Genomic DNA, 24,877 nt, shown 5'->3' with positions numbered 1-24,877 from the left:
ATCTCCGTGCCCATCGCTCTAAGGCTAAACAATAACGCAGAGGGGGGGTTTGCGGAGGGTAAACACGGCTAATCAGGACTTGCCTAATACGAACGACTGCTTAATGAGAACCCAGGGACTGTGCTTCCTGTGCTGGATTTGGCTGGAGGAAAACGCTTTGTGCTCTCAGCACCAGGTTTGAGACGGCTCAGTTCCCTCGAACGCGCCGGAGCGGCGTTTCCTCCCTCCCGTGAATCCTCCCCAACGGCCACGGGATGGGATCTGCGGCTGCGAGGGATCCGTGGGGATCCAGGGATGCTGGAGGAGCTGGGCCAGATCCTGCAAGCTAAAGGATCTGACGCTTGTTCTGCTTGAAGGGAGATCTTTAAAACAAAAGCCCTGTTTGTGCCTTGCTTTTTTTAAGCAAAGCCACCAAAGGGCCCTGCCTGCTCCCCTTAATGTCCTTCAGGCTCCCTGGGGAGCTTTGGGGGGCTTTTTTAGGGACTGGCTTCAATAAATAACAGTGAACGTGCCACCGCTCTGCCCCGGAGACTGGGCTGGATCATCTCTCTGTCCATGCTGCAGAGCATCCCATGGCCGCTGCACCCCAGCCCCAGCTGGGATGGGGGCTTGGGAAGGGGGTGGGATGGGAAGGAGGCCCCGCGCCTCTGGCCTCTCCCTGGTTAATGGGGAGGGAGGGAGATTTGGGGTTCAGCGCCGGGGCGGTGGGCTTGGGGGGGCAGTGCAGAGGCAGGTGGGTGTCAGGGTGTGCGCAGGGAGGTGGGAGCTGGGCGCCAGCCGGGTGACGGGTGCAGTCGTGGTTGGGTGTGCGTGGCGAGGTGGGTGTGAGTGTGGGTGGGTGTCCAGATGTGCATGGTAGGTGGGTGCAGATGTGTGTGGGTGTCCAGACGTGCACCGTAGGTGGGCAGAGGGGTGGGTGGGTCTCTGAATGTGCATGGTAAGTGGGTGCCAGATGTGCATGGTAAGTGGGTGATCCAGATGTGCATGATAGGTGGGTGCAGATGCAGGTGGGCATCCAGACATGCACGGTAGGTGGGTGCAGATGTGGGTGGGAGTCTGGACACGCACGGTAGGTGGGCTGCAGACTCAGGTGGGTGTCCAGACAGGCACAGTAGGTGGGTGCAGATACGGGTGGGTGTCCAGATGTGCACAGCAGGTGGGTGCAGATGTGGGTGGGAGTCTGGACACGCACGGTAGGTGGACGCAGGTGTGGGTGGGAGTCTGGACACGCACAGTAGGTGGGTGCAGATACGGGTGGGTGTCCAGATGTGCACGGCAGGTGGGTGCAGATGTGGGTGGGAGTCTGGACACACACGGTAGGTGGGTGCAGACGCAGGTGGGCGTCCAGACAGGCACGGTAGGTGGGTGCAGATGTGGGTGGTAGTCTGGACACGCACGGTAGGTGGGTGCAGATATGGGTGGGTGTCCAGATGTGGACGGTAGGTGGGTGCAGATACGGGTGGGAGTCTGGACACGCACGGTAGGTGGGTGCAGATACGGGTGGGTGTCCAGATGTGCACGGCAGGTGGGTGCAGATGTGGGTGGGCGTCCAGACAGGCACGGTAGGTGGGTGCAGACGCGAGCCGGCGTCCAGACGCGCACAACCGGTGGGCGCAGACGCGGATGGGAGCCGGGTGCCGAGACCGGGTGGGAGCCTCCACCTCCCCGCCGCGGGGAGCCGGGCCGTGCGTGGGGCAGCGGCGCGGGCAGGGGTGGGCGGCGGGGGCCGGGGGGCGGGGGCCGGGGCCGGGGCCGGGGCGGGACCTGGCGGCGGGGCGGGCGGCGCCTGCGCGGGGCCGTCCCGGCGCTCCGCGAAGTTGCGCGGGGGCCCGGGGAAGTTTGCGGCGCTGCGCGGCGGCGGGGCGGCGGGGCGGCGGCTCCCGCTCCTCCCGCTCCCGCTCCGCTCCCCTCCCGGCGCGGCCATGGCCTTCCGCCGGCGGGCCAAGAGCCACCCGTTCTTCAGCCAGGAGTTCCTCATCCACAACCACGCCGACATCGTCTTGTGCCTGGTGCTCCTCGTCCTCGTCGCCCTCATGTTCGAGGTGAGACCCCCCCCCCCAACGCGCATACACACACCCTCACCCCACGGGGGTCACCCCCACCCGTGGGCACCCCCGCTGGGGACGGGGCGTCCCGGGGGGTGCCCCCCCACCCACCGCCACCCCCCCTCCCCCGGCTCTGCCTCCGCTCAGGGGGTGCCCGGGGTGCTGCACCCCTGCGAGGTGACCCCGTCCCGCTTGGGGAGGGGGCGATGGGGTGCGGGACCCCTCCGTCCCTGGGGTGCCAAGTGCTGCCCCATTCATTCCCCGTCTCTCTTCCACCCCCCCCCACCCCCCCCGATCCCCGTGGGGACCCATCCTAGTGCTGCTTTTTGGGGTGGTGCATCCTTCTGCCACCCCCGGCCCTGCCCGGGGTCCCCAGCTGGGGAAGGGGGAGCACAGGGGGGTGGCGAACCCCCTTCTCCTGCAAGCCCACCACCGCTGCTGGGGGACAGTCCCTGCCCTGCACCGCTTCCCAAGCACGGAGGGGTGCATCGGCCGCCCGGCCGCATGCAGGGAGAAGTCAAGCCCTCACAGCTTTTGGAAAAGGGGGTAGTATTTTTTTTACCTTTTTTTTTTTTTCTTTAATGTTAGCCCTTTTCCAGGTGCTTTCTCCTCAGCCTGCTGACCCTGCGCCGTGGGACGAGCACCGGGGGCTCCTGGGCCTCGTGCAGACGCCAGCGGCTCCCCGGCCTTTCCCCATCCCGGCCATCCCGCTCCGCCGCAGGCCGTGAGAAGCCATCCCTGGCTGCTCCACGGGAAACCTTTGCCCAGCCGGGGTGGCCGGAGCCCCCCGGGAAGGCTGCTGTCCCGCCGCCGCCCCAGCGCCGTACGGAGCCATGCCGGGAATGCCGCGCTCCCTCTGCTCCGTCTCCTTCCCTCCCAGCTTGCTTTTTCCTTTCCTCTTTCGGGGAGGAGACAAGGGGAGGGCTGGAGGCCACCACCGCCGTGCAGCTTCGCTCAGCTCCGGGCACCCTACGCGGAGGCACCTCAGGCGGCTGCGAGCCGCCGGATCGGACCCCCTCCCTGCTTCCCCCGCGCAAACCCTCCCCTTCAGCGCAGTGCCACGTTTCAAAGCAAATCCGGATGGGAAAGGGGTGGCCGGGGGGCCTGGCGGAGGAGGAAAGGCTCCTTCTGTAGCAAATCGCAGGAGGAGGAAATCCATTCCTTAATACCCTCCTGGTGGCAGCCCCCTTCTTTTTTTCTCCCCTCACCCCCCCTTTTTTTTTTTTTTTCTGCAAATGCATTGAATGAGCGAGTCGCTTCCAGTGCAGAAAACCCTTTCGATGTGCTTGTGCATATATATAGATTTATTTAAGAGTTGGGGGGGTTTCAAAACTAACCTGAGAGGGCCAGCTGTATTCCAAAACCACATGCAAATGCTGCAAAGTTGGGCTGCAAGTTTCGTAGTCGTACTCTAAAAAAAAAAACCAGGCACTGGGATTGCATCTCTGTCAGGGTTTTTCCCCGCAGCTGGTTTTTTCAGAGTGCTGGTGCCTGCGGTTGCACGCCAGGAACCCCATCCCGGTGAGGTGGTACCCGGGCTCGCTGCTGCAAGGGCTTTTGATCGATGTGGTGCTCTAAAGGTGGTTTTGAAATGTGATGGGATAAAACCCCCCATGGAGGTGGTGGCAAGGGAGGCTTTTGCGGCGTTTCTGATTTTTTTTTTTTTTAATATTTTTTAATTAAATTTCTCCCGGTTGCTGAGAGGCAGCAATTTCCTGCTGGTGCCGCCGCTCTCCCGGCGGACCTCGGGGAGACGGCGCTTGCCGTGCTGGGGTGGCTTTCAGCACTCCTCCCTCTGCACTGCCCAGCTGCGTCCCCGTTTGGCAGCATCTGCCCTCGTCTTCCCTTTGGCATGGGGTTTGGGACAGCTCTTTTGGTCCTTGTGGTTATTTCATTTTATTTATTCCTTCTGCTTTCTTTTCCCCTGGAGGAGAAATCGGGCTCTGCTCTTCCTCAGCCCTCCAAACCATCCATGCCCATTTTGGCCTTTCAGTACTTAAAGAGGGCTTATAAGAACGATGGGGACAGACTTTTTAGCAGGGCCTGTAGCGATAAGACAAGGGGGAATGGTTTTAAACTAAAAGAGGGGAGATTCAGACTGGATAGAAGGAAGAAATTTTTTACAATGAGGGTGGTGAAACACTGGCCCAGGTTGCCCAGAGCGGTGGGAGATGCCCCATCCCTGGAAACATTCAAGGCCAGGCTGGACGGGGCTCTGAGCACCCTGGTCTCGTTGAAGATGTCCCTGCCCATTGCAGGGGGGTTGGACTGGATGGGCTTTGAAGGTCCCTTCCATCCCAAAGCATTCTAGGATTCTATGATTTGCACCACCTCTACGGTGAGTTTTGGTGACAGCTCAGATATTTCTGCCTTTTGACGCCTTTTCAGCACCTCCTCTGCACTGGTGGGGAGGACATGTCGCCATCCCTTCTCCTCCTCCTTGTTGCCCCGCTTCCCACCCTGCAGCCGGGCTCCCACCTTCCCCAATGCCGGTGGCCACCGCCGAGCTCGGGCTTAGCGGAAACGGCTGAATCCTGCTCACAATAGGCCGTTTCCTGCAGGGGAGGTTTCTTTGAGAAGGCATAAACGGGATTTTTAACCTTTTCCCAGGCGGCCCCTGGGAGTTGAGTGCTTGCTTGCTCCGGCACCGTGCTCGCGGCGATGCTCGGGGGCTGCCGCGGGTCTCCCCCTCCCAAAGAGCGGCGGGAGAGCATCCTTGAGCATCTTTTTGGGTATGCGGCCTCTTCCCCATCCAAATGCATCAATGGGCTCCACCAGGCTGGTAATTTCTCCGCAGCAGGGAGCAGGTACCCGTCGCGATGGAGGTACTGTTCGCATCTTGCTTAATGCCTGGCTTCGCTGCCGGCTGCGCCACTAGCACCGTCCCGGCTCCAGGGAGGGGATTTGGGGACACAGAGCATGGGATGAGGCTGCTCGCCACTGTTACGGGTGTGTTGGACTTGATTATTCGAGTGTTGTGCGCATTTTAGATGATTGTAGGGATGGAAGATGCTCGGGGAGGGAAGCCCAGGGCTTGAAGGGGGTCCCCCCAAAAAGAGCTGTCCTGAGCTGGGCGCTGCGGGGTTTTCTGCCTTCCCGGCCAGCCCTAAGCCTTCAGGGTGTGAAAATGCACCCTGTGCACATCTGTGTGGTGCCGGGGACGGACTTTGCTGCTTCCATGAGAGAGCTGGAGCCCAGAAAGAAAAATGTCCCTTTTTGTTTTTTTGGTCAAAACCCATTTTAAGTGACTGTATCTAGAAACGCGAAGCAGGTGCTCTCCATCCTCGCGCAGAAATCGCTTTGCATATCTTTTTCCACCCTGCTTTGCAGAAAAACGAAGCCAAGGCCAGGCTGGGTTTAACCTGCAGCTGCCCGATGACCTGCGTCCCGGCAGGGACGGCTCCAGTGTGCCGTGTTGGATCGCTCAGCCTCCGTGCAGGTTGAGTTTGGGGGAGACCTGGCTGGTTTGGGGGAGCTGCTGTATTAAACGGAGGCTGCTGTCAGAATCTCTGTAAGATGGGGAAACTGAGGCTCAATCTTATTTCTCCTTTATGCCCAGTACTGGCTGCCACGAGCTCGGGGACAAAGCAGAGGACAGGTCCTGATGCTTATGCACGGGATAATGGTAATAAAGTTATAAAACGTTATAAGAGATGCCGTGCAAGGGCTTTCCCCCATGCGCAGAGCCGCGGCAGTGAGTCACGGTCTCCCAAACACCGGGTTGTGACACTGTCGGACGAAGGCGGCTGACGAATGAGCTGCTATTTCCAGGCTTCCTGCTAAATATACTTTCCCCTCCCCGGTCCCCTCCGTAGTACTCTGCAAAAATTAAGGCCTTCCTGTCATTAACGAGGGAAAACAAACTGTGTTTCTGCCTCCCTTGGTCTTTGCCAGATGTGGGAACTGAGGCACGCGAGTGGCTTAAAGGCTGAATAGTTGTGCGGGGGAAAAGGGGGGGAAAAAAAGCAGAATTGAGGTCTGCTTTTAAAAAGAGAATAAACGGGAGGGAGCGTGAGGCGATGGTAATGGTGTGGTGCTGGGGGACGAGTGTGTGGGTGCAAGCAGAGGGGCTGCGCTGCCCTCGGGGAGGATTTTTTGTCGAAGCCGGCTGTTTACTTTTAAAGGCTTTGGTCCAAAGTTTGGGCTTTAGTTTACATATAGGCCCTGTGTCAATCCATACTGTGGATCAACAAGTTTTTCTTTCAATAAACACTCCGGCTGGTGGGGGAAAAAAAAAACCTAAGTTGTGAGGAAAGCCTTCGGACAGCATTTTATCTTTAATTAGTTTGAGTTGTTTTTCAAGTCCTGGAAATATTTTCCCGGCTCAGACTGCAGAAACTCCCCCAGCCTCCCCTGCCAGAGGTTTGGAGCTGTTTCCTTCCTCCAAAGCGGTTTTAACCCAAACAGGACCGCGGGGACGGCTCCTGGCCAGGGTGAAGACAGCACGGATCCTGCAAATCCTGCTGGGCTGAGGCTTTTGGGAAGGGAACTGGATTTCAGAGGGTGACCTGGTACCTCTCTGCAAAGGATGCTCAAAAGTTATCCCCTGCTCCTGAAAATCTTAGAGCTTGAGCGTCTCAGCGGGTTGGTTTTGGGAGAGGTGCTAAGCTGCCTGGATGTGTGTGCTTAGATGCCTTTATTAAAAGCCGTTTGCGTGCCTGTAAAAGTGGAATTGGGATTTTGGTTTGGGCTCTTACAGCGTTTTGTGGCAGGGGAAAAAACAGCATCTTCTAAAAAGAGTGCGGGGAGCTTTGCTGCTTTATATTAGGCAGCAAACTCCAGGCTAGTGGGGGTGTGAATTTTCCCAGTCATTGCATTATCGGGGAGTAGATGTGTAGTAGTGGATAGTAGATGCATAGTAAATGCATAGTAGTGCTGGGATTGTTTGGCTTTATCCATCGCCCTGCCATCGAGGGCCGTGAAGTGGATGTCTGGCCACGTTGCTGCATGAGAAACAGCCCGAGCCCTGTCCCAGCTGCTCTGAGCGTCGCAGAAAACTGTGGTCTTGATGGATGCATCGTGTTTTGCCTTTTCATCGTCCGGCTGCCCTTTGGTCCTCGGGTTAGTGCCGTTAATCACCAGGAACCCACTCGCTGCTGAAGATGCTGTTCCTTCTGCGTGGCTGTAGAGAGCCCCCAGGACAACTGTTTCCCAAATTTAGCTGGTTCAGGCACATCCCTCATGCCAGGCAGGATGAGGCCGGGATGAGGAGCATCTCCCTCACCCCCTTGGGCAGTGGTGGGTTGCATGCCTTAATGCAGGGCAGGGAGCAAATGAGGAATATACGGCCTTTTCTATATGGTCCTTGCTCAGCTCATCCTATGCAGACAAATCCTTCTCCCACACTATAAAAATCCCTGCCCAAGTCATGGTGATGCTCTGTAGGGTTTGGATTTCTGGCTGCCTTGAGGAAAGGCTGGAGATAAGAGGGGAAAACCAAAGAAGCAGGTTGAGGAGGTGGCCTCACAGCATAACGAAAAAATATACCAATACCTGGAGAGGCCCAATTCTGCCCCTGCCTGCAGCAGTTTTGCAGTGGCTCCGGCTCTGCTCGCTGCCCTGCGAGGCAGGAACGTGCCTGGCGCTTCCTTTCCCATACCAGCATCTTGTTTCAGAGCAAACAGACAGCAAGCGTCTTATGCCGCTGAATAATCCTCACGTTGCTCTTCCCCTTACAAAGTTCTCCTTTCTTTGGCAGCCTGCGAAACGCTGGATGTAAGCTCTAAAGCTTTGCCATCCCCGGTGCTCGTCACTGCTTCCCGAGCCGACGAAACCTGGTTCTTGCCTTGCAGGGGAGCTGGAGGTGGTGTTGCTGGAGGTCATGGTTCAAGTGTTCCCCGTTTTCCAGGAGGCTTAAGCTGCTCAGTGGTGTTTCTGTCTCTATACGCTATGCAGGGCTGTGTAGCAATGGGTGCACCGTGGGTGCTCCCAGTTGACGTGGCAGAGGAGATGCTGTGGTGGATATGGCTACAGCGTGGGATTTTGGAGCCTGATGGAGCTCAGCTATGACCTTGATCAAGTCACCTGTCCTTACATACCCGCTGGTAAGGGGTGTGTTGTGAGCAATGGCAAAAAGATGCGAGTCCCTCTGTGGACGTGTAGGGTGTCCTTCACCTTCAAGGATGGAGGGGTGTCACCAGCGTCCTCCTCAGTCGTTTGTCCCGTGTGTTTTGTGCCACCTTGGCTGCTGGAAACCACAACTCCTTTCCTATCTGAACTGAAATGTCCTCGCAGTGGTGGCAAGGAGGTAGCAGAGACCTGGCCGAGGGTGTGCGGTGTGATCAGGACCCCGGTGGCCTCGCAGGTGGTGAGTCTCAGAGGACAGAGCTAAGCCAGACGATAAGTGCCGTTTTCTGGGTTTCTTGTGCGATTGCAGCGAGGAAGGCATGGACGTGTAAACACTCACAAAATGAGATGCAACCAGCCTTTTCAGCCCTTGGAAAGCCCAGGGACCCGCCTCTGAAAATGTTGTCTTGGCCATTAAAGTCGTGCTGATGCCCTCAGAGGAGCACGTGCAGGGACTGCGCCCGGGTGAAGGATGAAATCCTGCACATGTTCAGACGTTTCGTCGGTCCTTGTGAACGCTTCCTAACTGGTTGCAGGAGAAAGGAAAGCCTTTGATGCCCGAGAGGAGACCTTCCCTCCACATAAGATCTGTGAGACATCCAGTGGTGGGAGGTTGAATGCCCCGAGGTTCAAGTTTGGCTCCCAGAGCTGCCACTGTGGCCCTTAGTGAGTGGTTGCAGGTGTGTGCCTTGGCTTCCCCATCCTTCAGGTGGAGGAGGGAGGCAGTTCTCGGGAAATCAGTCTGTCGGGATGCTCTAGGGTCATTTTCTCAGACCCACAAGTCTGGTTTATGGCCCCTTCAGTGGATTAGCAGACTTGATCTAGAGATGATGCCTTGTTTCCAGCTGTTTACACCTCTGGATATCAGCCAGGTACTTGGGTAGGATGTAAAACCTTCAGTGCCTGCTGCCATCAGCACAGCCGTGACGCGGCCGCCCATCCCTGCGGCATCACAGCCACCACCAGCTTCGTGCGTGTCTTTCATGCCCTGCGCTAGCCTCTGACAAGGTTTGGATGTAAAGTCCAGGTCCCAGTTGTGCAGTACCGCTCTGGGATGAAGCAACTTTGCTTTCCTAGCCAGCAAGGTTTGCAAGAGCCAGAAGTGTCTGCTTAAGCCAGCTTGAGGCCAGGCGATGCGCTTTTTCCATTACCACCTCAACCTCTCCATCTCTCTTGGCAGAGTACTTCTTGCATGTACTCCTCCACAAGCAGAGCACAACACGTGGGATTTCTTTTTTTAAGTGGAAAAAAAAAAAATAATAATCCCCAAACATGAAAACACACCGTGGAGTGTGCTATCCCCCAGCCGAGGCTGCAAGAGGATGAGCAGCACTGCCAGCGCCGGCGGAGCGGAGCCACCGGCCGGTTGCTCAATGCTCGTGGGGGCGGGACGGGAACACTTGGCAAAGCCCCCGTGTCCCTCCCGCAGCTACATCCCGCAAGATGTGAAGCAATATTTCCAGCCAGTTTTTGAATAGCCTGCAGCTCTGAAACGGTTGCAGCGACATCTGTGTGAAATGCAGCTCATCCCTATCAGCGTTCGACGGGCACAGGATTTTTTTGGGCTGGTTGCGTATGAGGCTGGGCACTTGCGAAGCGTTGCAGGGGTGGCTGAGGAGCCATTGGAAACGTAAAAATCTCTGGTGACCTGCTGCCGGTGTGGGGTTGGATGGGATGAAGGCGTGGACGGAGGTTGGCGTTGGACATCTGTGCACTGGGTTTTGTTGCGGACCCGGCTCAGAGGTTCATCAGGCTCAGAGGTGCTGCTTTGGGGTCTCCTGCAGATGCACCGGGATGGGATGCTTGGCTCTGTCCCATCCCCACGAAGCCTCCTGCTTCACTGCTGGGGAGGATCATTCCCTTGAATTAAAATCAATAAATGAAAAGCAAACAGCACAGCCCTGGTTTGCAGGGGGCCTGATGTCTCATCCTAGGCTTTTTTTTTCCCTTTATGGGCCAGCCTGTGATGCTGGACATGTGCTGGGATTTGCGCACGGCCAGTGCAAGGTTCGGCTCTTTTGCCAAAGCTGCTTTTCCCCTGCCCTGTGGGACCCTCACGAGCACCTGCGTGGTCTCTAAAGGGGTCCGGCTTCCTCAGTCCCGTGGCTGCTGTTACTAGAAGAGCCTCCGCAAAGCTGTGGGGGCTGGATACACGCGTAGCTTGTGGGGCTTTGAAGCCACTGAGCTTGCTCAAGTGTGGATGTTGTCATTTCTACCCAGGCCAGGCTCCTGGCATGGCTGCCTGGAGTGGATGGGAACGAGGGATGGTTTTAATTAACACAAACGGCCCGCGGGGTGAGGCTCCCGGTGTCCCCTGAGCAGCGGGTCGCACGTGACGGTGGTCCATGCTACTGGAGGGATGCTCATCCCTGAGGGGAAGCGGGGAGCTTCCCCCATCAGGCCGTCTGGTGGCTTTTACGGTTGCATTGCTTTTCCAGGTTTCTTCCTGTTTTATCCACCCCTCTCTCCTTCCCAAATCCCAAGTCCCTGTTGGCAAGCCTCTTCCCTAGCAATCCCCTTGCTGAAAGGCACCTTTGTGAGTGAAGCTGGTGCCTGCACCTCTCCCTGGACAATTTGCCTTACCCGGTGCGGTAGGAAAGCGGAGTAAATGGTGGCAGAGGAATGGATTTAAGAACTGATTTGCTTTTTTTTCCCCCTCTGTGTTTCTTTGACAGGTTACAGCCAAGACTGCCTTCGTGTTTATCTTACCTCAGTATAACATTAGTGTGCCTACAGCAGGTAAGAGATGCTGCTGCTGCGGATACCCCAAGGGGAGGGTCGAGTCGTGGTCTGCCCCAAACCCTCACTGCCAGCTGGCCTGGGCTCACCTTCTACTGATGCACACTGCTCGAGCTGTTGTCTGGTAGTAAAAGAGATTTTAAAAATAAGATACGTGGGTGAAAAGCAAAGTTTGAGTGGCTCAGAGCATACTGGTTGTGTCTGCCAGCCCTTGTGCTGCCAGGGTTGGGAAGAAATGCTTTCCAGGGGGTTTTAGGGCTTCCTCTCTACCCTGTTTCTGCCATGGTGAGGCCTCTCTGTGTGCTTTGCAGGGTGAGGATCCTCCTCCAAGCCTGGTCAGGCAAGATCAAATTGCCTGATTGTGTGCCCAGAGCAGCTCTGTGCCCTGCCGAGGAGCAGGAGGGATTTAGCTCTTTGCTAAGCAGCCGGGGCTGCGCAGATAATTCCCATCTCGCTTTATTTATTGGGGATGGCACAAGGTGAGGGTGCAGAGATGCAAATGGTGCACAGCATCCCTGCTCCAGGCAGCTTATGGTCATGATGCACATGGAGAATAATTCAAGGAGGCTCTGAGCTGGCGCAGGTCTGAGCCTGATGGACCAGAGGACGTGCCCCAGCTCCCAGCCAGGAGGCAGCTGGAGCCTCCGTCCCTGTTTGTATTTTGGCTGCTAGTAGCTACCTTCCTAGCTGACAGCCCCGCCGGGGCTGGCAGCGATCTGGGCACCGGCATGGGGGCAGCAGGAGGTGGTTTGAGTAAAGCCCTGGGCTCAGGATGAGCCAAACGCCCGGGGCAGAAAACTGCAGTTAATTAGAAGTGTTTGAGTAATCATCCAAGGGAAGAGCGGGGTTGTTGGGATTAGTGAAACTACGATGAGGCAGACACGCAGAAGATAAAAGGTCTGCCCTTAAAATCTTTGAATGTTATGGTTGAAGAAATCATCCAGCTTCCAGATTAAATTGTAGTCTGCGCTCTGCTATGGCACAGTCCAGCCAACTTCCGCTGCCGTTAAGTGATTTATTCTTTCCTGATACCAGAAATCTCGGGGGGGGGGGCACATACCCATCTCGCCAGGACCAGGTATTGGGGTATCAATATAGGGCATTAGCTAGCTGAGGGTGTGGGGAGAGAGACCTTGGTGCAGCCAGCTTGCTCGGCGGAAGGCTTATTGCTCACCTGAATTTTTCCAAGGCTGTTTCACATCCCTCGCAACGAGGATGCTGTTGCCTGCCAGTCGGCAGATCTCGCTCTCATCTCCCGTGCTCAGCGCATGCACGGCTCCTGCTAGAGCAGCTTCTGAAGTGGCCTAGAGAGAGGAGAGGAGGCAGAGCAGTCGCGCACGTACATAATGTTTAATTTCTTTAATCTTGCAATTCTTTTATCCTGCACTGGGGTTATGAGCTCTCTGATACAGGCAACGTTTTTACCTCTGGATTTGCACAGCACCCAGCTGGGGGGCTCCTAAGGACCAAGTGTTTTCACATCCTTACGCCAGGTGTTTTCATAAATCCTATTCAAACCTTACTCATGTACTGCAAATCTTAGAAATCTGGACTGAAGCTTTGAGGGTAAACAGGGTTGGTGATAGACAAGTTACTTCCCAGCATTGATATTAGGAGAGGGTGGTCAGGATCAGGGTACAGGAGAGCAGCAGCTGGGGTGGGCTGAGCTTTGCATCGCGATGCTTTCTGCAGGGTGCCACGAGGACAGCAGCTTTCCCGACTCTGCTTCTTCCCCATAAGCTGCAGGGCTGCAAATAGTTGCCTAAAAGCAGACATCAAGGGTATTTTGGGTGCTGTTGGGTCTCCTGTTGCTCTGATAGAGCAGGACCTCCCATGGGTCCTATTTCTGATCCACCAGCCCTGTGCCGCTGTCTCGGATCTCTTAATAGCACAAGGCATCTGCGTTTAGGCAGCTGAATCCTGCTCCAGCAGCTTTCAGGGGTGAGTGGGAGAGACTGGGTGTTGGATGGTAACCGAGGGGGTGGAAATCCCATCCCGAGCCCTAATGCTCCCAGTGGGGTGTCCCTGATCCCATCACCTGCTTCAGCACTGCCTCCACGTCTTCATCCCACCAGGCTGATAAATTCCCGTCTCCACAGCCAGGCTGTCCGCAGCCCCTCAGCTCTGGCAGGAGAAGCTTGAAGCGTCCTGATTGTCACCTCCCTTGAGGTGTGTAACTACTGGAGGGGAAACCACCTACCCTCTGCCGATGAACTGACTCAGGCTAGAGCCCTTTTTTCCAGCCCTGAAGCCACTGGCACAGTCATGACCTCTCTCTGCCTCCACCTCTCTGGTGGCCCCATCCAAGCCGCATGTTGGGAATAGCCCCTCTGAACTTCAACTAACCCTTAAGCCCTTACCTGGAAATCATTTGGGTCATGGGGATTTGACCCACTGTTTGGTCTCTTTGCAGATGGGGAGCTGGTCCAGTATCACTATGGGCTGAAGGATCTGGTCACCATCCTCTTTTACATCTTGATTGCCATCATCCTGCACGCGGTGGTGCAGGAGTACGCCCTGGACGTGAGTGCTGTTTGGCGTCTTGAGTCACCAAAATATCTCAAGTAGCATGGGGGGATGTGGTCCTTCTGCAGTTAAATGCTGTTCTGGGGTAGTCTGGGGGTTGGGGTGGTGATGGGTGAGCCTTCATCTCTGGGGGCGGCTTGGGACAGGGAAGAGGAGGAGGGAGAGTTGTTGACCGGGTGGCTCATGTTTTCTTGTTCCTTTTCTCTCCCTCTGCTTCTTCCCAGAAAATCAACAGGCGTCTCCATCTCTCCAAAGTCAAACACAGCAAGTTCAATGAATCGGGACAGCTGGTTGCCTTCCACATCACCTCTGTGATTTGGTGCTTGTACGTCGTGGTGACGGTAAGGCACGGGGCTGGCCGGGCTTTGGGTTCCCTGGGTGGGATTTAGGGGTTTGGGACCACAAAACCCCAATGGCAGCAGAGAGTCCCCAGCCAGCCCCTGGGCCAAGACAGGCACGTTTCAGCCAATTTAATTTTCAAGTGTGGTGGGTCTTTACAGCCACAGAGTGAGGGCAGTTTCAGGACATCCTTCTCCTGCTTCGTGCAAGGCACAAGCAAATGGGCTGTAAAGTATTTTCAGAGCTGGACCCTAGAAATCCTGCCTGGCCCTGTCATCTCCATCCGATGCTCTGGGACCTGCTGTCTTTCTCAGCCTTACTTTCCTCCTTATTTGCATTCAGTGCCTTGGGGTTTTCAAATGCCCTTTACAGGGATGTGGGGTGAATGGACAGGTTTCTGTGATCCCTCTCTTGGTGAGCTGGCAGTGAGGGGAATGCTGAGAGCAGGGAAAAGACACCGTGCCTTGGGTTGCGTTGGGGATATTTCAACCCATAGCCCCTGGGAGAAAAATTGGGAGTGGAAACGTTTCATTTTTGGGAGGAAGGGAGAGGGAAGAACAGGCAGTGGTGGAGAGATACAACTATTTTAGCAGCGTGAAGGGATGATGATGCTTCACTAGTGTTGGCCATTGGGGTTCAGCTGTGGTCCCCAGCGGTGCTGGGGATGGATGCTCGGGGATCCTGCCAGCCCTCCTTAGAGGACTGCTACCCCCTCCAGGCCAGCACTTCTGCTGGCACTGCTCCTGCCCCATAGGGCTGTGGGGAGGGAAGCTGTGGCAAAACAGTCGAGGCCACCGTTTTTGGGCTGCCCTCACCCAGCACCAGACCCATCTCTCACCAGCTCCGGGGCTGCAGCCTCCTGCGCAAACCCATGGTGCCGTGGTGTGCTCCCCAAATGCCCCACGTGTGCAGAGCAGGTCACCTTTTACAGAACTTGCATCTCCCCCAGGCTCCCTCAACCGAAAAAAGGGCTTAGGGCAGACAGGGCATGGACAATGATGACAGGTCCTGAGCAAGATGAATTTTCCATGCCTGCATCTCTTTGCAAAGCCCAGTGCAGCAACCCTGTAGCAGGAGCTGTGCAAGCGTGAAACGAGAAGGGAACCCCGTCCTGTAATCTGCCCTGCAAGCATAAGGCGAGAGGCCGTAGGGGAAGGCAGACAGGTGGAAAATTAAACTCTGCAATGCATATTAAATTATTTTTGTAGGCGTTTTCTGTTCTCCTTTCTCTTTAGAAGTACTTCTTTTTGCTTAACTGATACTCGGGTTGGAAATGCCGGTGGGGAAGAAGCCCCCCCGGACCATGCACACGGTTGCCTATAGCCGTGCTACTGGCATCTTGCCCCCACGCCTCCAGAGCATCCCTCTTGCATTGCCCAAACCCCAAAACATCCTATCCTGAACTTGGGACCCTTTGTGCAACCGAGCAAGGAGCTTTCAACCACCAGACACGGGGGCCTCACGAAACTTGAGCAGGGTACTAGGGACCATGAACGTGGCTGAGCTTTGGAGAGCTCAGCCTTGGCCTGTGCAGGGGGCACGGTTTTTACTGCAGGCTGAAAGGACTCGAGTGTCATCCCCAGTTCCTAGTTTCGCTGTAGCATTAGCCCGCCCCATCATAACCATGCTCTGCCTGTTTCTTTTGCTGAAGGCTTGCATCTCTTCTCTTTTTTCAGGAAGGATACATATCGAACCCCCGGAGTTTGTGGGAAAACTACCCGCATGTTTATCTTCCGTAAGCACTCGCAAGGGCATTTTGTTCTCGGGCTGACCACTTCCTTCCTCTATATGGTTTTCCCTGTGGCTGGGAGCGGGGTGCTGACAGTGCAGCACCCTTTGCATGCACCCTGCTGCAAGGATGCTGCAGTCAGATCCCGGGGGATGAGGGATGGTGCTCCTGGGGGGTTTCCTCCATGAGGAAGGCCCTGCGAGCTTGGTTACTCATCCTGGCTGCTTACTGCCTGCATCACCTTAGGCAAGTTGCTTTGCTGTTCGTTTTTCATAGTAGAAACAAAGAAGTGGGGACAATCCTCCCTTCTTGGGTTTTTGCAAAAGTGAGGTTTGCTGAGAGCACGGAGACTGTGGCACAAGCAACCGCATAAACCCTGGGCATGGCTAGCTCAGCTGAACATATAATTTCAGCCCAGAAATTATGCCTCCTAAATCCCATGGCTTCAAAGCGGTGGAGGGATTGCCTGGTGCTGTGCGGCTGGGCACTTTCCCTGGTGCCCGGGTCCTTGGGGTCCTGCCATGCCCCAGGCTGGCTCACGCGGCTTGTCCCTGCGTTTCAGGTTCCAGGTGAAGTTTTTCTACCTGTGCCAGCTGGCGTACTGGCTGCACGCCCTGCCGGAGCTCTACTTCCAAAAAGTTCGCAAGGTGAGAGCCGGGTGGCTGCTCTCGTGTGCCCTGGGGATGCTTGAGGCGGTTTGCCCACCGGCTTTGGGGAAAGCAGGCTTTGGGAGAGGGTGGGCAAAGAGGGGCGAGGGGTTAACGTGGCTTTCTGCCCCTGCCAGGAGGAGATCCCCCGCCAGCTGCGGTGCATCGCGCTCTACCTGCTGCATATCGCCGGCGCATACCTCCTCAAGTGAGTCGGCTGCCTCGGCGTCCCATCCTGCACCGTGGATGGGGCTGAGCGGGTCCTTTTGCAGTGCGAGTCACCCGGGAAGCCTCAGCGGGGTGGAGGGCTTAAAAGGAATAATGGCAAACAGTTTTCACAGACCCACAGAGCTGATTTTGAAGGAGTTCAGCAGTGTTACACAAGTGCATAGGCGGTCCCTGATCACAGGGCGTTGCAAAGCAAGTGTTAACCAGGGACCCAAGGTGCAGGCGGGTGGGTGCATCTCCCCTGGGTGTGGGAGGCATCCTGGGGTGCTCTCCCAGCTCAGCACGGGCAGGCAAACTCTTATCCTTCCTCTGAATGCGCGCACAGAGAGCAATGCCAGTGGTTAGGGCCTTGTTTCGTACCCATCCCAGCTATGCTACTGGTTTGAGCTGCTTTGATGTTTTGGGGACAGGGATTTCCCCGTCACAATCCGACCCCCGCTGCTGCGGAGAGGTCCGGCTTTGGGCTGGTGCTTTCTGCAGTGCAGGGATGGCAGGGGAGATGCCATTGCTGGATATGAAGGACCAAGCTTGACCAGCCCAGTGATGCTTTTTTCTTTCTCTTCCCTCCTAGCTTAACCCGTTTGGGGCTGATCCTCTTGCTGTTGCAGTACTTAGCCGAATTCTTCTTCCACATGGCCCGGCTGGTCTGCTTCACGGATGAGAACAACGAGAAGCTGTAAGCAGGCGAGGTGGCCGTGGCTTCCCTCCCCTGGTGCCCAGGAGAGCCGACGGCATGACAGGGGGCTCGTTCTCACCGTCCAGCTCAGTGCTGGAGGCTTCTCCTGCCGACACCTCTGCTTGCTCTCCTGCAGGTTTAACGTCTGGGCTGTCGTATTTGTGGTAACCAGACTCTTCACCCTCACCCTGTACATCCTGGTCATCGGCTTTGGGCTGCCACGGGTGGAGAACCAGGCCCTCGACCCCGAGAGAGGGAACTTCTTCAGCTTTCTCTTCAACAATATCATCTTCAGGTAGGAATGTCCCTTACTGTATCTTCCTTGGTTGTGTTGTCCCACAAGGTGGTTTTTGCTGAGTTTGGAAATGCCAGTGGGGATCTGATCTAGGTTCCCTTTAGGGAAGGTCCTAGTGAGCTGGGAGGGTGTGGAGGGAGTGAAGAGGGGTTAAAGGCTGCGGAGCCACAATGGAAGGGAAAAGCCAGCAAATAAGCTGTTCACTGAGTGAAGTTACAAAGCATGAGTCTATCTTAGAGAAAGGCTTGCAGGCTTCTGTGCCCGTAACTGCGCTCACATGGATGTGGTCAATGAAAAGGCGTTTTCCCTTCTGCTTGGACATGTTTTGCTGCCTGTTGACGTGGGAAGCAGAGGATGGGATGGGTTCCTCATGCCTTGCAGTCTCTCTGTCAAGACTGGGAGCCTTTCTCACCCATACAGCGGCTGTAGGTTCAGTTCAGAAGTTGCTAGGACAGATGCCTGATCATTCCCAAGGTTTTTGGAGCTATGGACTGCTGGCATGCCTGAGGATTTGGGGGACTTTCTTAGCTCCCTTCCAACCACATCTATCTTTTAGTTGTACAGAGCAGCTGAGGGCATCTTACCTTGACCGTGTAGACTGTGGTTTGGGCGGTGCTGGTTGAGATGATCCTATTCATCCATTCCTGCCCTAAAGTCTTAAGAGTCAGCAATGCCCTGAGCACCTGAGAGCTTCATGGTGGGGAGAGAAAGGGAAGTGGCTGCCCTGAGCTCAGGGGGTGGCAGAAAGCAGAGACGGGGGCTGGAGGGACGGCACCTGCCTCCGGTCCAGCGGGACCTTGGCTGCCGGCCCCGGTGCGGGTGGAAGGCTGGGCTGGTGGTGGCCTCGCTCCTGTGTTCTCAGCCTGCCTCTTCTCCGCCCCTACCAGAATGAGTGTGCTGCTGTTGGTGTGCCTCTTCCAGGCCTCGGTGATGTGGCGCTTCATCCACTTCCAGCTGCGGCGCTGGCGGGAGTACTGGAACGAGCAGAGCAGTCGGAAGCGAGCCGCCTCCGGCGCCAAGCAGCAAGCCAAGCCGCTCAAGAGGGACTCTGGTGAGTGCCAGTGCTGGCGTGCCGTGGGGTGGCACCGTGGGAGATGAGTCCTGTGGTTCAGCAGCCCCTTGGCAGGCTGCTGCCTGTGCAGGCGATGCTGCGGCAGTGCCTCCTGCCACTCCGCGCTGAGCCTGGGGGTCCCCAGCAGGATCGTCCCGCGGTGATGGTTTTCTCCGTATCTGTGGGCCAGCCCCTGGAGGGTTAGGGTTTTGGCCTGTGCATGGGACAAAGTTTTCTCTCTCCATCCCCAGGTTACCATGAAAACGGAGTGGTGAAAGCGGAGAACGGCACCTCGCCACGAACCAAGAAGCTGAAATCACCGTAGAAGCAAAGGCTTGTCTCCTGGAGAGGAGGGCGAGATACCGGGACTAAGAAGCAGCCCCTCCTCCCGGTCCTCACAAGCAGCATCTTGAACGGCTTGGAAACCGGTCATCTTCCCAAGGTGTCTCTCGCTCTCCTCCCTTCCTTTCTTACTTGCTTGAACCATTTGCAATAAAACCAAAAAGGTCCTTTTCCCCTGCTCCCTTCCCCTTGTAGGAACCTTTTCCAGCCCTCCTGGTTTTGCCTTCCTCTGTTTCATCGTAAATCAGTGTGCAATTTTTTTCTTTTGTATTTTAGTGTTTGGTTATTTTGGATTATTGTTACAATTGCATCGTAGATGGTTCCAAAAAGTCCTTGTTTTCTTCTACAGCGTGTTCCTCCCCTCTCTCTGTGGTGCTTCCCTGAGCCCCGGGGTCAGGGCCGTGGCAGCTTGAAGGCACCATGTGTCTGTTATGGGAACAGGCTCCTGGGGGAATGCGCTGGGGCTCTGTGACCCTGAGGCTCAGGGGTGCTCTGGGGCGAGGGTTGCCTCTCCTGGGGCACGTCTGGCCAGCGCTTGGCAAGTGCCACGGGATGGTGGTGCTGCAAATAGAGACCAGGGTCTGAGGGAGGAATCTCAACTATGTCTTGTCTCATGGTGGACTTCTGGTTAAGTGGGGTTCCTCTGGCCCCTGGTTTTGAGCTAATTTTGGAGAGCCGGGCAGCGGAGAAGGGAGAGAAGTTCCCTCTTCATATAGGACCCATCTCCTAGCCTTTGCTTGCCCCAGCTCTTCTGGTACAGCTGGGTTCTTCTTACCCTCTTGGCTGCAGGAGGTAAGCTGCCCCATAGTTCTGGACCTCCCAGCCCCAAGAGCTGAGCTTGGGGCTCTGCAGCTCACAGTGCCTTGTGGGGCAGCAGCATCCTCAGGTCCAAGTGAAACCTTGAGTCCTGCCCCACTCTGAGCGCTGGCCTGGCTCCTGTCAGCCCAGGCCCTTTGCCAGCTTGCGTGTGCCTTGTGGACCTGGTGTTCTCATGGCTCATGACCACGTCCAGATGACAAACTGGCTGCTGCAAAGGGTTTTTGCATCAATGGGACTGTGCCCCTCACGCTGTCACCTTAGCCTTCCTCATCCCTACCGTACCAGTCCAGCCATGCCATCAGCAGCCACCAGCTTCACTCTTTGTTTCCAAAGGATACAGAGCTTGTATCCACCCAAGGTGCTATCAAATGCAGGGTTTCTTCCAAAAAACCTAGCCCCTTCATCCCTTTCTGAGCTGTGAATGAGATGACAGGGAAGGGGAAGGAAGCCGGGGCTGCAAGGAGCAGCTCGTATATTAGGAAGAGCCTGACCTGTGACGCGTAGCTGTTGGCAGATGGAGTTGTCTCAAATCTACCTCAGAGGCCATCTGTTGCTGCAGACCACTTTCCCCTCTTGCTCCTGCCCGCTGCCACCTGTACGTGGTGGCAGGAGATTTGTGGGAACCCCAGATCCCACTGGCTCAGTCCCCTGCTGCCTCTTTGCTGGGGAGCAGCATCTCCTGCCCAGGGTTTTGTGGGTCAGTGCCAGCTCGCTGAGCTGCTTTGGGGTGCCATGCACCAGTCTGGATTTGCTAGGCGTGCAGTAGACAGGCATCTCTCCTCCGGGGCAGTTTCTGTAGCTGGGCTTTGCTGTTGGTGCCTCTTGTGCAGCGAAGCCGGCTGTAGCTTTCGTTCTTCACCGCGGCAGGAGCAGGCGAGTGGCGTGCTCCCTTGGCTGGGCAAGAAGAGGGGGCACAGGGTTGCGGGGAGCTTGGATGCTCTTCGATGCGCAAGCCAGGATTGAGGTCCACCTTCCTCGCGGGTGAGGGAGGCAGGTGGTCCTTAGCGTGCCTCTTGCTCAGCGCTTTGGGCAGCTGAACTCTGGCTCTCTCGGAGTGCAATTCTAGCTTGCGGCTGGCGCAGTTGTCTTTCGCATCATTTGTGTTTTAGGGGATGTGTGACGGTTGATTTTCTGCCTCTTGGAGTTGGGTCAGGTGTTTTTCCTCCTTCTGTAGGTGTCTTTTCTCCCTTCTTTCCCCTCTTCTCGTTGAGCCCCAGCTAACACTGGGCACTGGAGGGAGAAAATGTGCAGGGATGTGAGGACAGTTGGTCAAATTCCACTTGTTCCTCCATCCCCACGACCTCTGAGTCCCAAATGAGAGATGTCAGCAGGACTCTGGGAGAAGGATTCCCCCATTTTCAGGGGAACTGAGGAAGGAGGCTTTGGATCAGAGCCCTTGGTGGTATCTTGCAATTGCTCCTCACAGCCCTTGCTGGGTAGATACTACACATTTTGGCTCAACCAGAGGCAGCGGCAGTACCTGCAGTGCAATGTGATGAGAGGGGGGAAAAGAGCTTTATGTTAGGGAGGACACGGAAAAGGTCTAGCATGAGAGGTTTTTCCTTTCTCCTGCCTCTTCCCATCCGTAGCCATCCACTGCCACGTGCCCTCCGAGAGCGACTGCTGGCCGGCATCTCTCCAGAGCCTCAGCCGGTCCTTTCTGCAAAGCCGGTGCCTCGCAGCGGCTGAGGTATTGACTCTGTTAACAGGTGACACATACAGTCCCCCAAAAAACTGGCTGCTGAAGGATTCCTCCTCCTGCCTGCTTCGCTTCAGGCAGCTTTTCCACTTGCACAATCCTGCATCTTCATAAAGTAGCTAATGATGCTTTGTATCCCAAGTGCCTTATGTTGCCATGTAGTCTCTTGAACGCTTGATCTGTGTACTATATCAGTAGCTGAACGCCCTCCCTCTTACAATGTATGTACAACATATGCTACATTTATGTGGTTTTTGTTTTCTTTTTGATAGAGCTACCAGTAAAAGGGACAGTTTGTTTTGGAAGCATTTCCATGTGTTTTTTTGTTTTTGTTTTTTTTAACCTGTAGATGATGGGCCTTTTTTTGCCCTCCCTTGTCCTTAGTCCTCAGAAATCCCCATCCTTCCCCTGTTATGCCCAAGCGTGGCAGGATCCCTGGGGCCTTTTTTTGAGCTGAGCCTTTGCTGTAAGGCAATATGCGCCGTCATCCCAGAGGTCTGCAATCCACCCTCCCTTGGAGGGGCTGCCACGGGCTGCTTCTGCCTCTGTCTCGTAGTGCGAGCACCATCCTTCAGCTGCAAGCCCGCAGTAACTGCTTCTACGTCCATGTCCTTTCTCAGCAGACCGAGCCTTCTCCTCAGCCCAAAGAGCTTTTTCTTTCCCAGATGGAGTATTTTCATTGCAAGCCCTTAGTGGTCAGTCTTCCCTTGACCACTCTGCGTACAAAGATGCCGAGAGCCCACTTTCCTCGAGTGGATGCTCTTCTGGTGCCCCATCTTGTCAAGCCCTGTGTCTTCTCCAAAAAAGACCCAACCCCAAACAGGAGCTCTTGTCCACCACAGTGCAGCAAGTGTTAGAGACTATGCAAAACTGGAAGTCTTTACTTTCAGTGTAACGCTATTGCTTGCACCCTTCCTGTGGGCTTGAGGCTGCTTTTGTAGTCTGTGTCCATTATCCAACCTAAGAAGGTCGGGGATTGAGCAGTCTGTGATTTTTGGTGTCAAGCGTAGTTTTTTCTTGCCCTAGCCTAGAGGAGCTGTGAAATACCAGCAGTAGTTCATCTTTTTGTCTTAGATAGTCGGGGAATGGGCTTGGGAAGAGAAGGGGACAGAGGAAGAACAGATGTAGCATTTCACATATAATTTTTGAGTGACTCTTATGTTATGGGGCATTACAGTTGTGTTATTTTTTTTGTTGTTTAGGATTCTTCTTCTTACTTATCGTGTTTGGGTTAGTAGTAAAGAAGACAAGTTCCAGTTCCCCTATAGGTCCCCTTACCCTTAACTCACCACTTTAAAATGTATTTTTGGTAGGCTTCCCGGTTGGAGGGAAGAACGACTACTCTAGGATGCCTTCCCCTTGCCTCCAAGTGACTCTCGAAGCCTGTAGCTACCCTGCCTTCGCTGCAGTGCCCGGGGGTTTACAGCAGCCTCGATCTCTTGCCTTAGGTGAAGTCTTGGTAGATGGACCCCGACTTGCATCAGCAGTAGATGGAGATTACGGGGTTTGATTTACAGCCTTCTGGTAAACTTCACGAGTGTGTAATGGATGGTTTGGCAGGCTTTATATTTAAACTGTGAAGTATGTTACTTTGCCTGGGGGCTGCACGTGGGGTTTTGCTGGCAGCGGGGAAGAACGGCTGTTGTAAAAGCCAGGCAGAAGCATGTAGTTTTTTCTTTGAATATGTTGAACTCGATGGACCAAACTTCAGCAAAGGAACTCAAGGAAAATTTCTGTTCTTCCATATTTATGCTTTAGTGCAAATTTCCTAATTTTGGAGGGGGTGGGGGGAAGTAACAGTCTGATATTTTATCCCGTTTGTTTCATTCTTCCTGTCACTTAAGTTTTTGTACGGATTTTGTTCGTTGTTGTTTGTTGTTAAATGACTTTTGTGATAAACTCAACAAAAGTATTTTTCTGGAATAAATAAATAAAAGGCATAGATTCTTCCGTTGCTGCTATCTGCTGATGCTTTATCACTCTGCTAAGCTGTACGCGTTTCCAAAGCAAGCTGCGATGGGTCGTACTTGTCGCTCTCCTGCCATACCAGTCTGTTCCCTTCGGCGCAGCATCTTGTGTCCTTGCGTTCCCCGCAGCTGGGGTTCATCTTCTTGCTTTTCCCATGTCTACAGCATGGGCAGCTGCTTCTGAGTTAGTCATCTGCGGCTGCCTTCATCGTTGGGAGTGGAGGATAAGGGCATTTGTAGGATGTGATTTATCTGATGTGGTTTAGGTGCATACTTTATGGTGAGCTAAATTGTATACTTTCTGCAGCTGGCCCCGGGCATGCTACATGATTGGATGAGTATTAGGTTACAGTTTCATAGCATGTGCAGAAAACAGTTTCTGACTTTCTTTTCCACAGCCTACAGCTCCAGTAATCTCATCTGTAAGTTCTTGGTTTCTGGAAAAGCCGATTAAGGTGGCCTTTAGAAGTTAGCCTTTGTCCGCTGCCGCTTGGAAGGCACCTCGTGCAATGCCGAGCCGTGCTTTGAAATCCGAGGTGGACCTGAGAGAGCTGTAGCGGTTCTCGTTCGGAGCGAGCAGCAGCACAAAATGGGCCCAGAAGGGAAGAGCGGTGACCTTTCCGAAGAGGCAGGAGGGAGCTGTCACGTGGAGCCTCTCGGCTGTCTGAGGGGAAATGGGAATCCACAGCACAAAAGCTGATTTTTCTTCCAAAGAGCTTTGTTCTCTACTTGTGTGCGTGATAGCTGCCTTTCATATGTGCTCAATGGCAATACCTGGCATTTGGGGTGGCATTTGGGGTGAGAAGGTCCCTGCCGCATTTACCTTCATGGAGAGATGAGCAACGTGACTCTACGTGGGGCACAAGTGTCATAACTCTTGCTATGCCAGCAGCTAGTTTTCCCTTTTCATTGGACCTGTCTGGTAAGACGACACGTTGCGTAAGATGGGTTTAGATAGTATCTCAGTCCTAAAACCATTCTCCCAACCCTTTGTTAAAAAATGCAAAGCTGCTGTCAGCAGATTTGTGTACAGACCCCGCTATCTCCATAGCTATGTGAGAGCTAAACTCACCGCTCCATTTCAAGTAAACCCAGAATCACAGTTTTGTGGGTTTTTCCCCCTCGCTTTAACCCTTAGTTATTCCAGCCATCAGGTACTTTTATTTAAAGCAGCTTTATTAACACTTTTATAGCAGCTATGCATGAATTGCTTACATTCAGCAAGCGTGAGTCCATGGCAGGGCTCTTAGATCTCCTTGCAAGGCAAATAACAATTTAAGCTGGCAGTCTTCGCTGCTTGAAGGTGAAAGGCCCCTTTCGACTCTGTAAGAGAAATCTAGAGTGGTTATCACTCCAGACTTTACAGAGCTTTGGCTCTAGCAAGCCTTGCTGTACTGTTTTAAAAACTTGAGAGATCAACAGGAGAACCTGGCTTTGGTCCTCTGAAGTTCTTCCTCATGTGAGTTTCATTGCAATATCCAGCAGTTGTGAGGTTGAGTTTGGTGGTGGCTTGAAGGGCAGGGAGAGGTTTGGAAGGAAAAAAGTTAACAAAGTGAGGGTGAAATTAGTTGGCTCTAGTGAGAAGGGAAGGGGGAGAGAGAGTGAAGCAAGGGTAAAGACTGGAGCGTCCTTTTTGAAGTCCAATGTCTTAAAGTCAACTCAACGAAGAATTTTATTGCTGGTCTTGTTCCTCAGCTTCTGCGGGAAGA

General features: G+C 54.8%; 1 protein-coding gene across 1 annotated transcript; it reads left to right on the top strand.

Annotated features, from left to right (window-relative positions):
- Positions 1-1,869: 1,869 nt before the first annotated feature.
- Positions 1,870-23,119, top strand: TRAM2 (translocation associated membrane protein 2). Its single transcript, XM_082307280.1, has 11 exons — positions 1,870-2,042; positions 10,787-10,850; positions 13,264-13,373; positions 13,601-13,717; positions 15,392-15,450; positions 16,007-16,091; positions 16,229-16,299; positions 16,891-16,995; positions 17,132-17,290; positions 18,178-18,341; positions 18,593-23,119. The coding sequence occupies exons 1-11, from the start codon at positions 1,923-1,925 to the stop codon at positions 18,664-18,666; spliced, it is 1,128 nt and encodes a 375-aa protein (XP_082163406.1). The 5' UTR covers positions 1,870-1,922; the 3' UTR covers positions 18,667-23,119.
- Positions 23,120-24,877: the final 1,758 nt, after the last annotated feature.

This window comes from Platalea leucorodia, assembly GCF_965183815.1.
Source record: "Platalea leucorodia genome assembly, chromosome: 3".
Taxonomy (NCBI): domain Eukaryota; kingdom Metazoa; phylum Chordata; class Aves; order Pelecaniformes; family Threskiornithidae; genus Platalea; species Platalea leucorodia.
The sequence above is the reverse complement of the archived record's forward strand: the minus strand, read 5'-3'. Positions and strand labels throughout refer to the sequence as shown.

Coding starts and splice junctions, on each gene's coding strand:
- TRAM2 (XM_082307280.1), top strand. CDS start 1,923: ATGGCCTTCCGCCGGCGGGCCAAGAGCCACCCGTTCTTCAGCCAGGAG. Junction 16,092..16,228: donor ACTTCCAAAAAGTTCGCAAG/GTGAGAGCCGGG, acceptor TGCCCCTGCCAG/GAGGAGATCCCCCGCCAGCT. Junction 16,300..16,890: donor GCCGGCGCATACCTCCTCAA/GTGAGTCGGCTG, acceptor CTTCCCTCCTAG/CTTAACCCGTTTGGGGCTGA.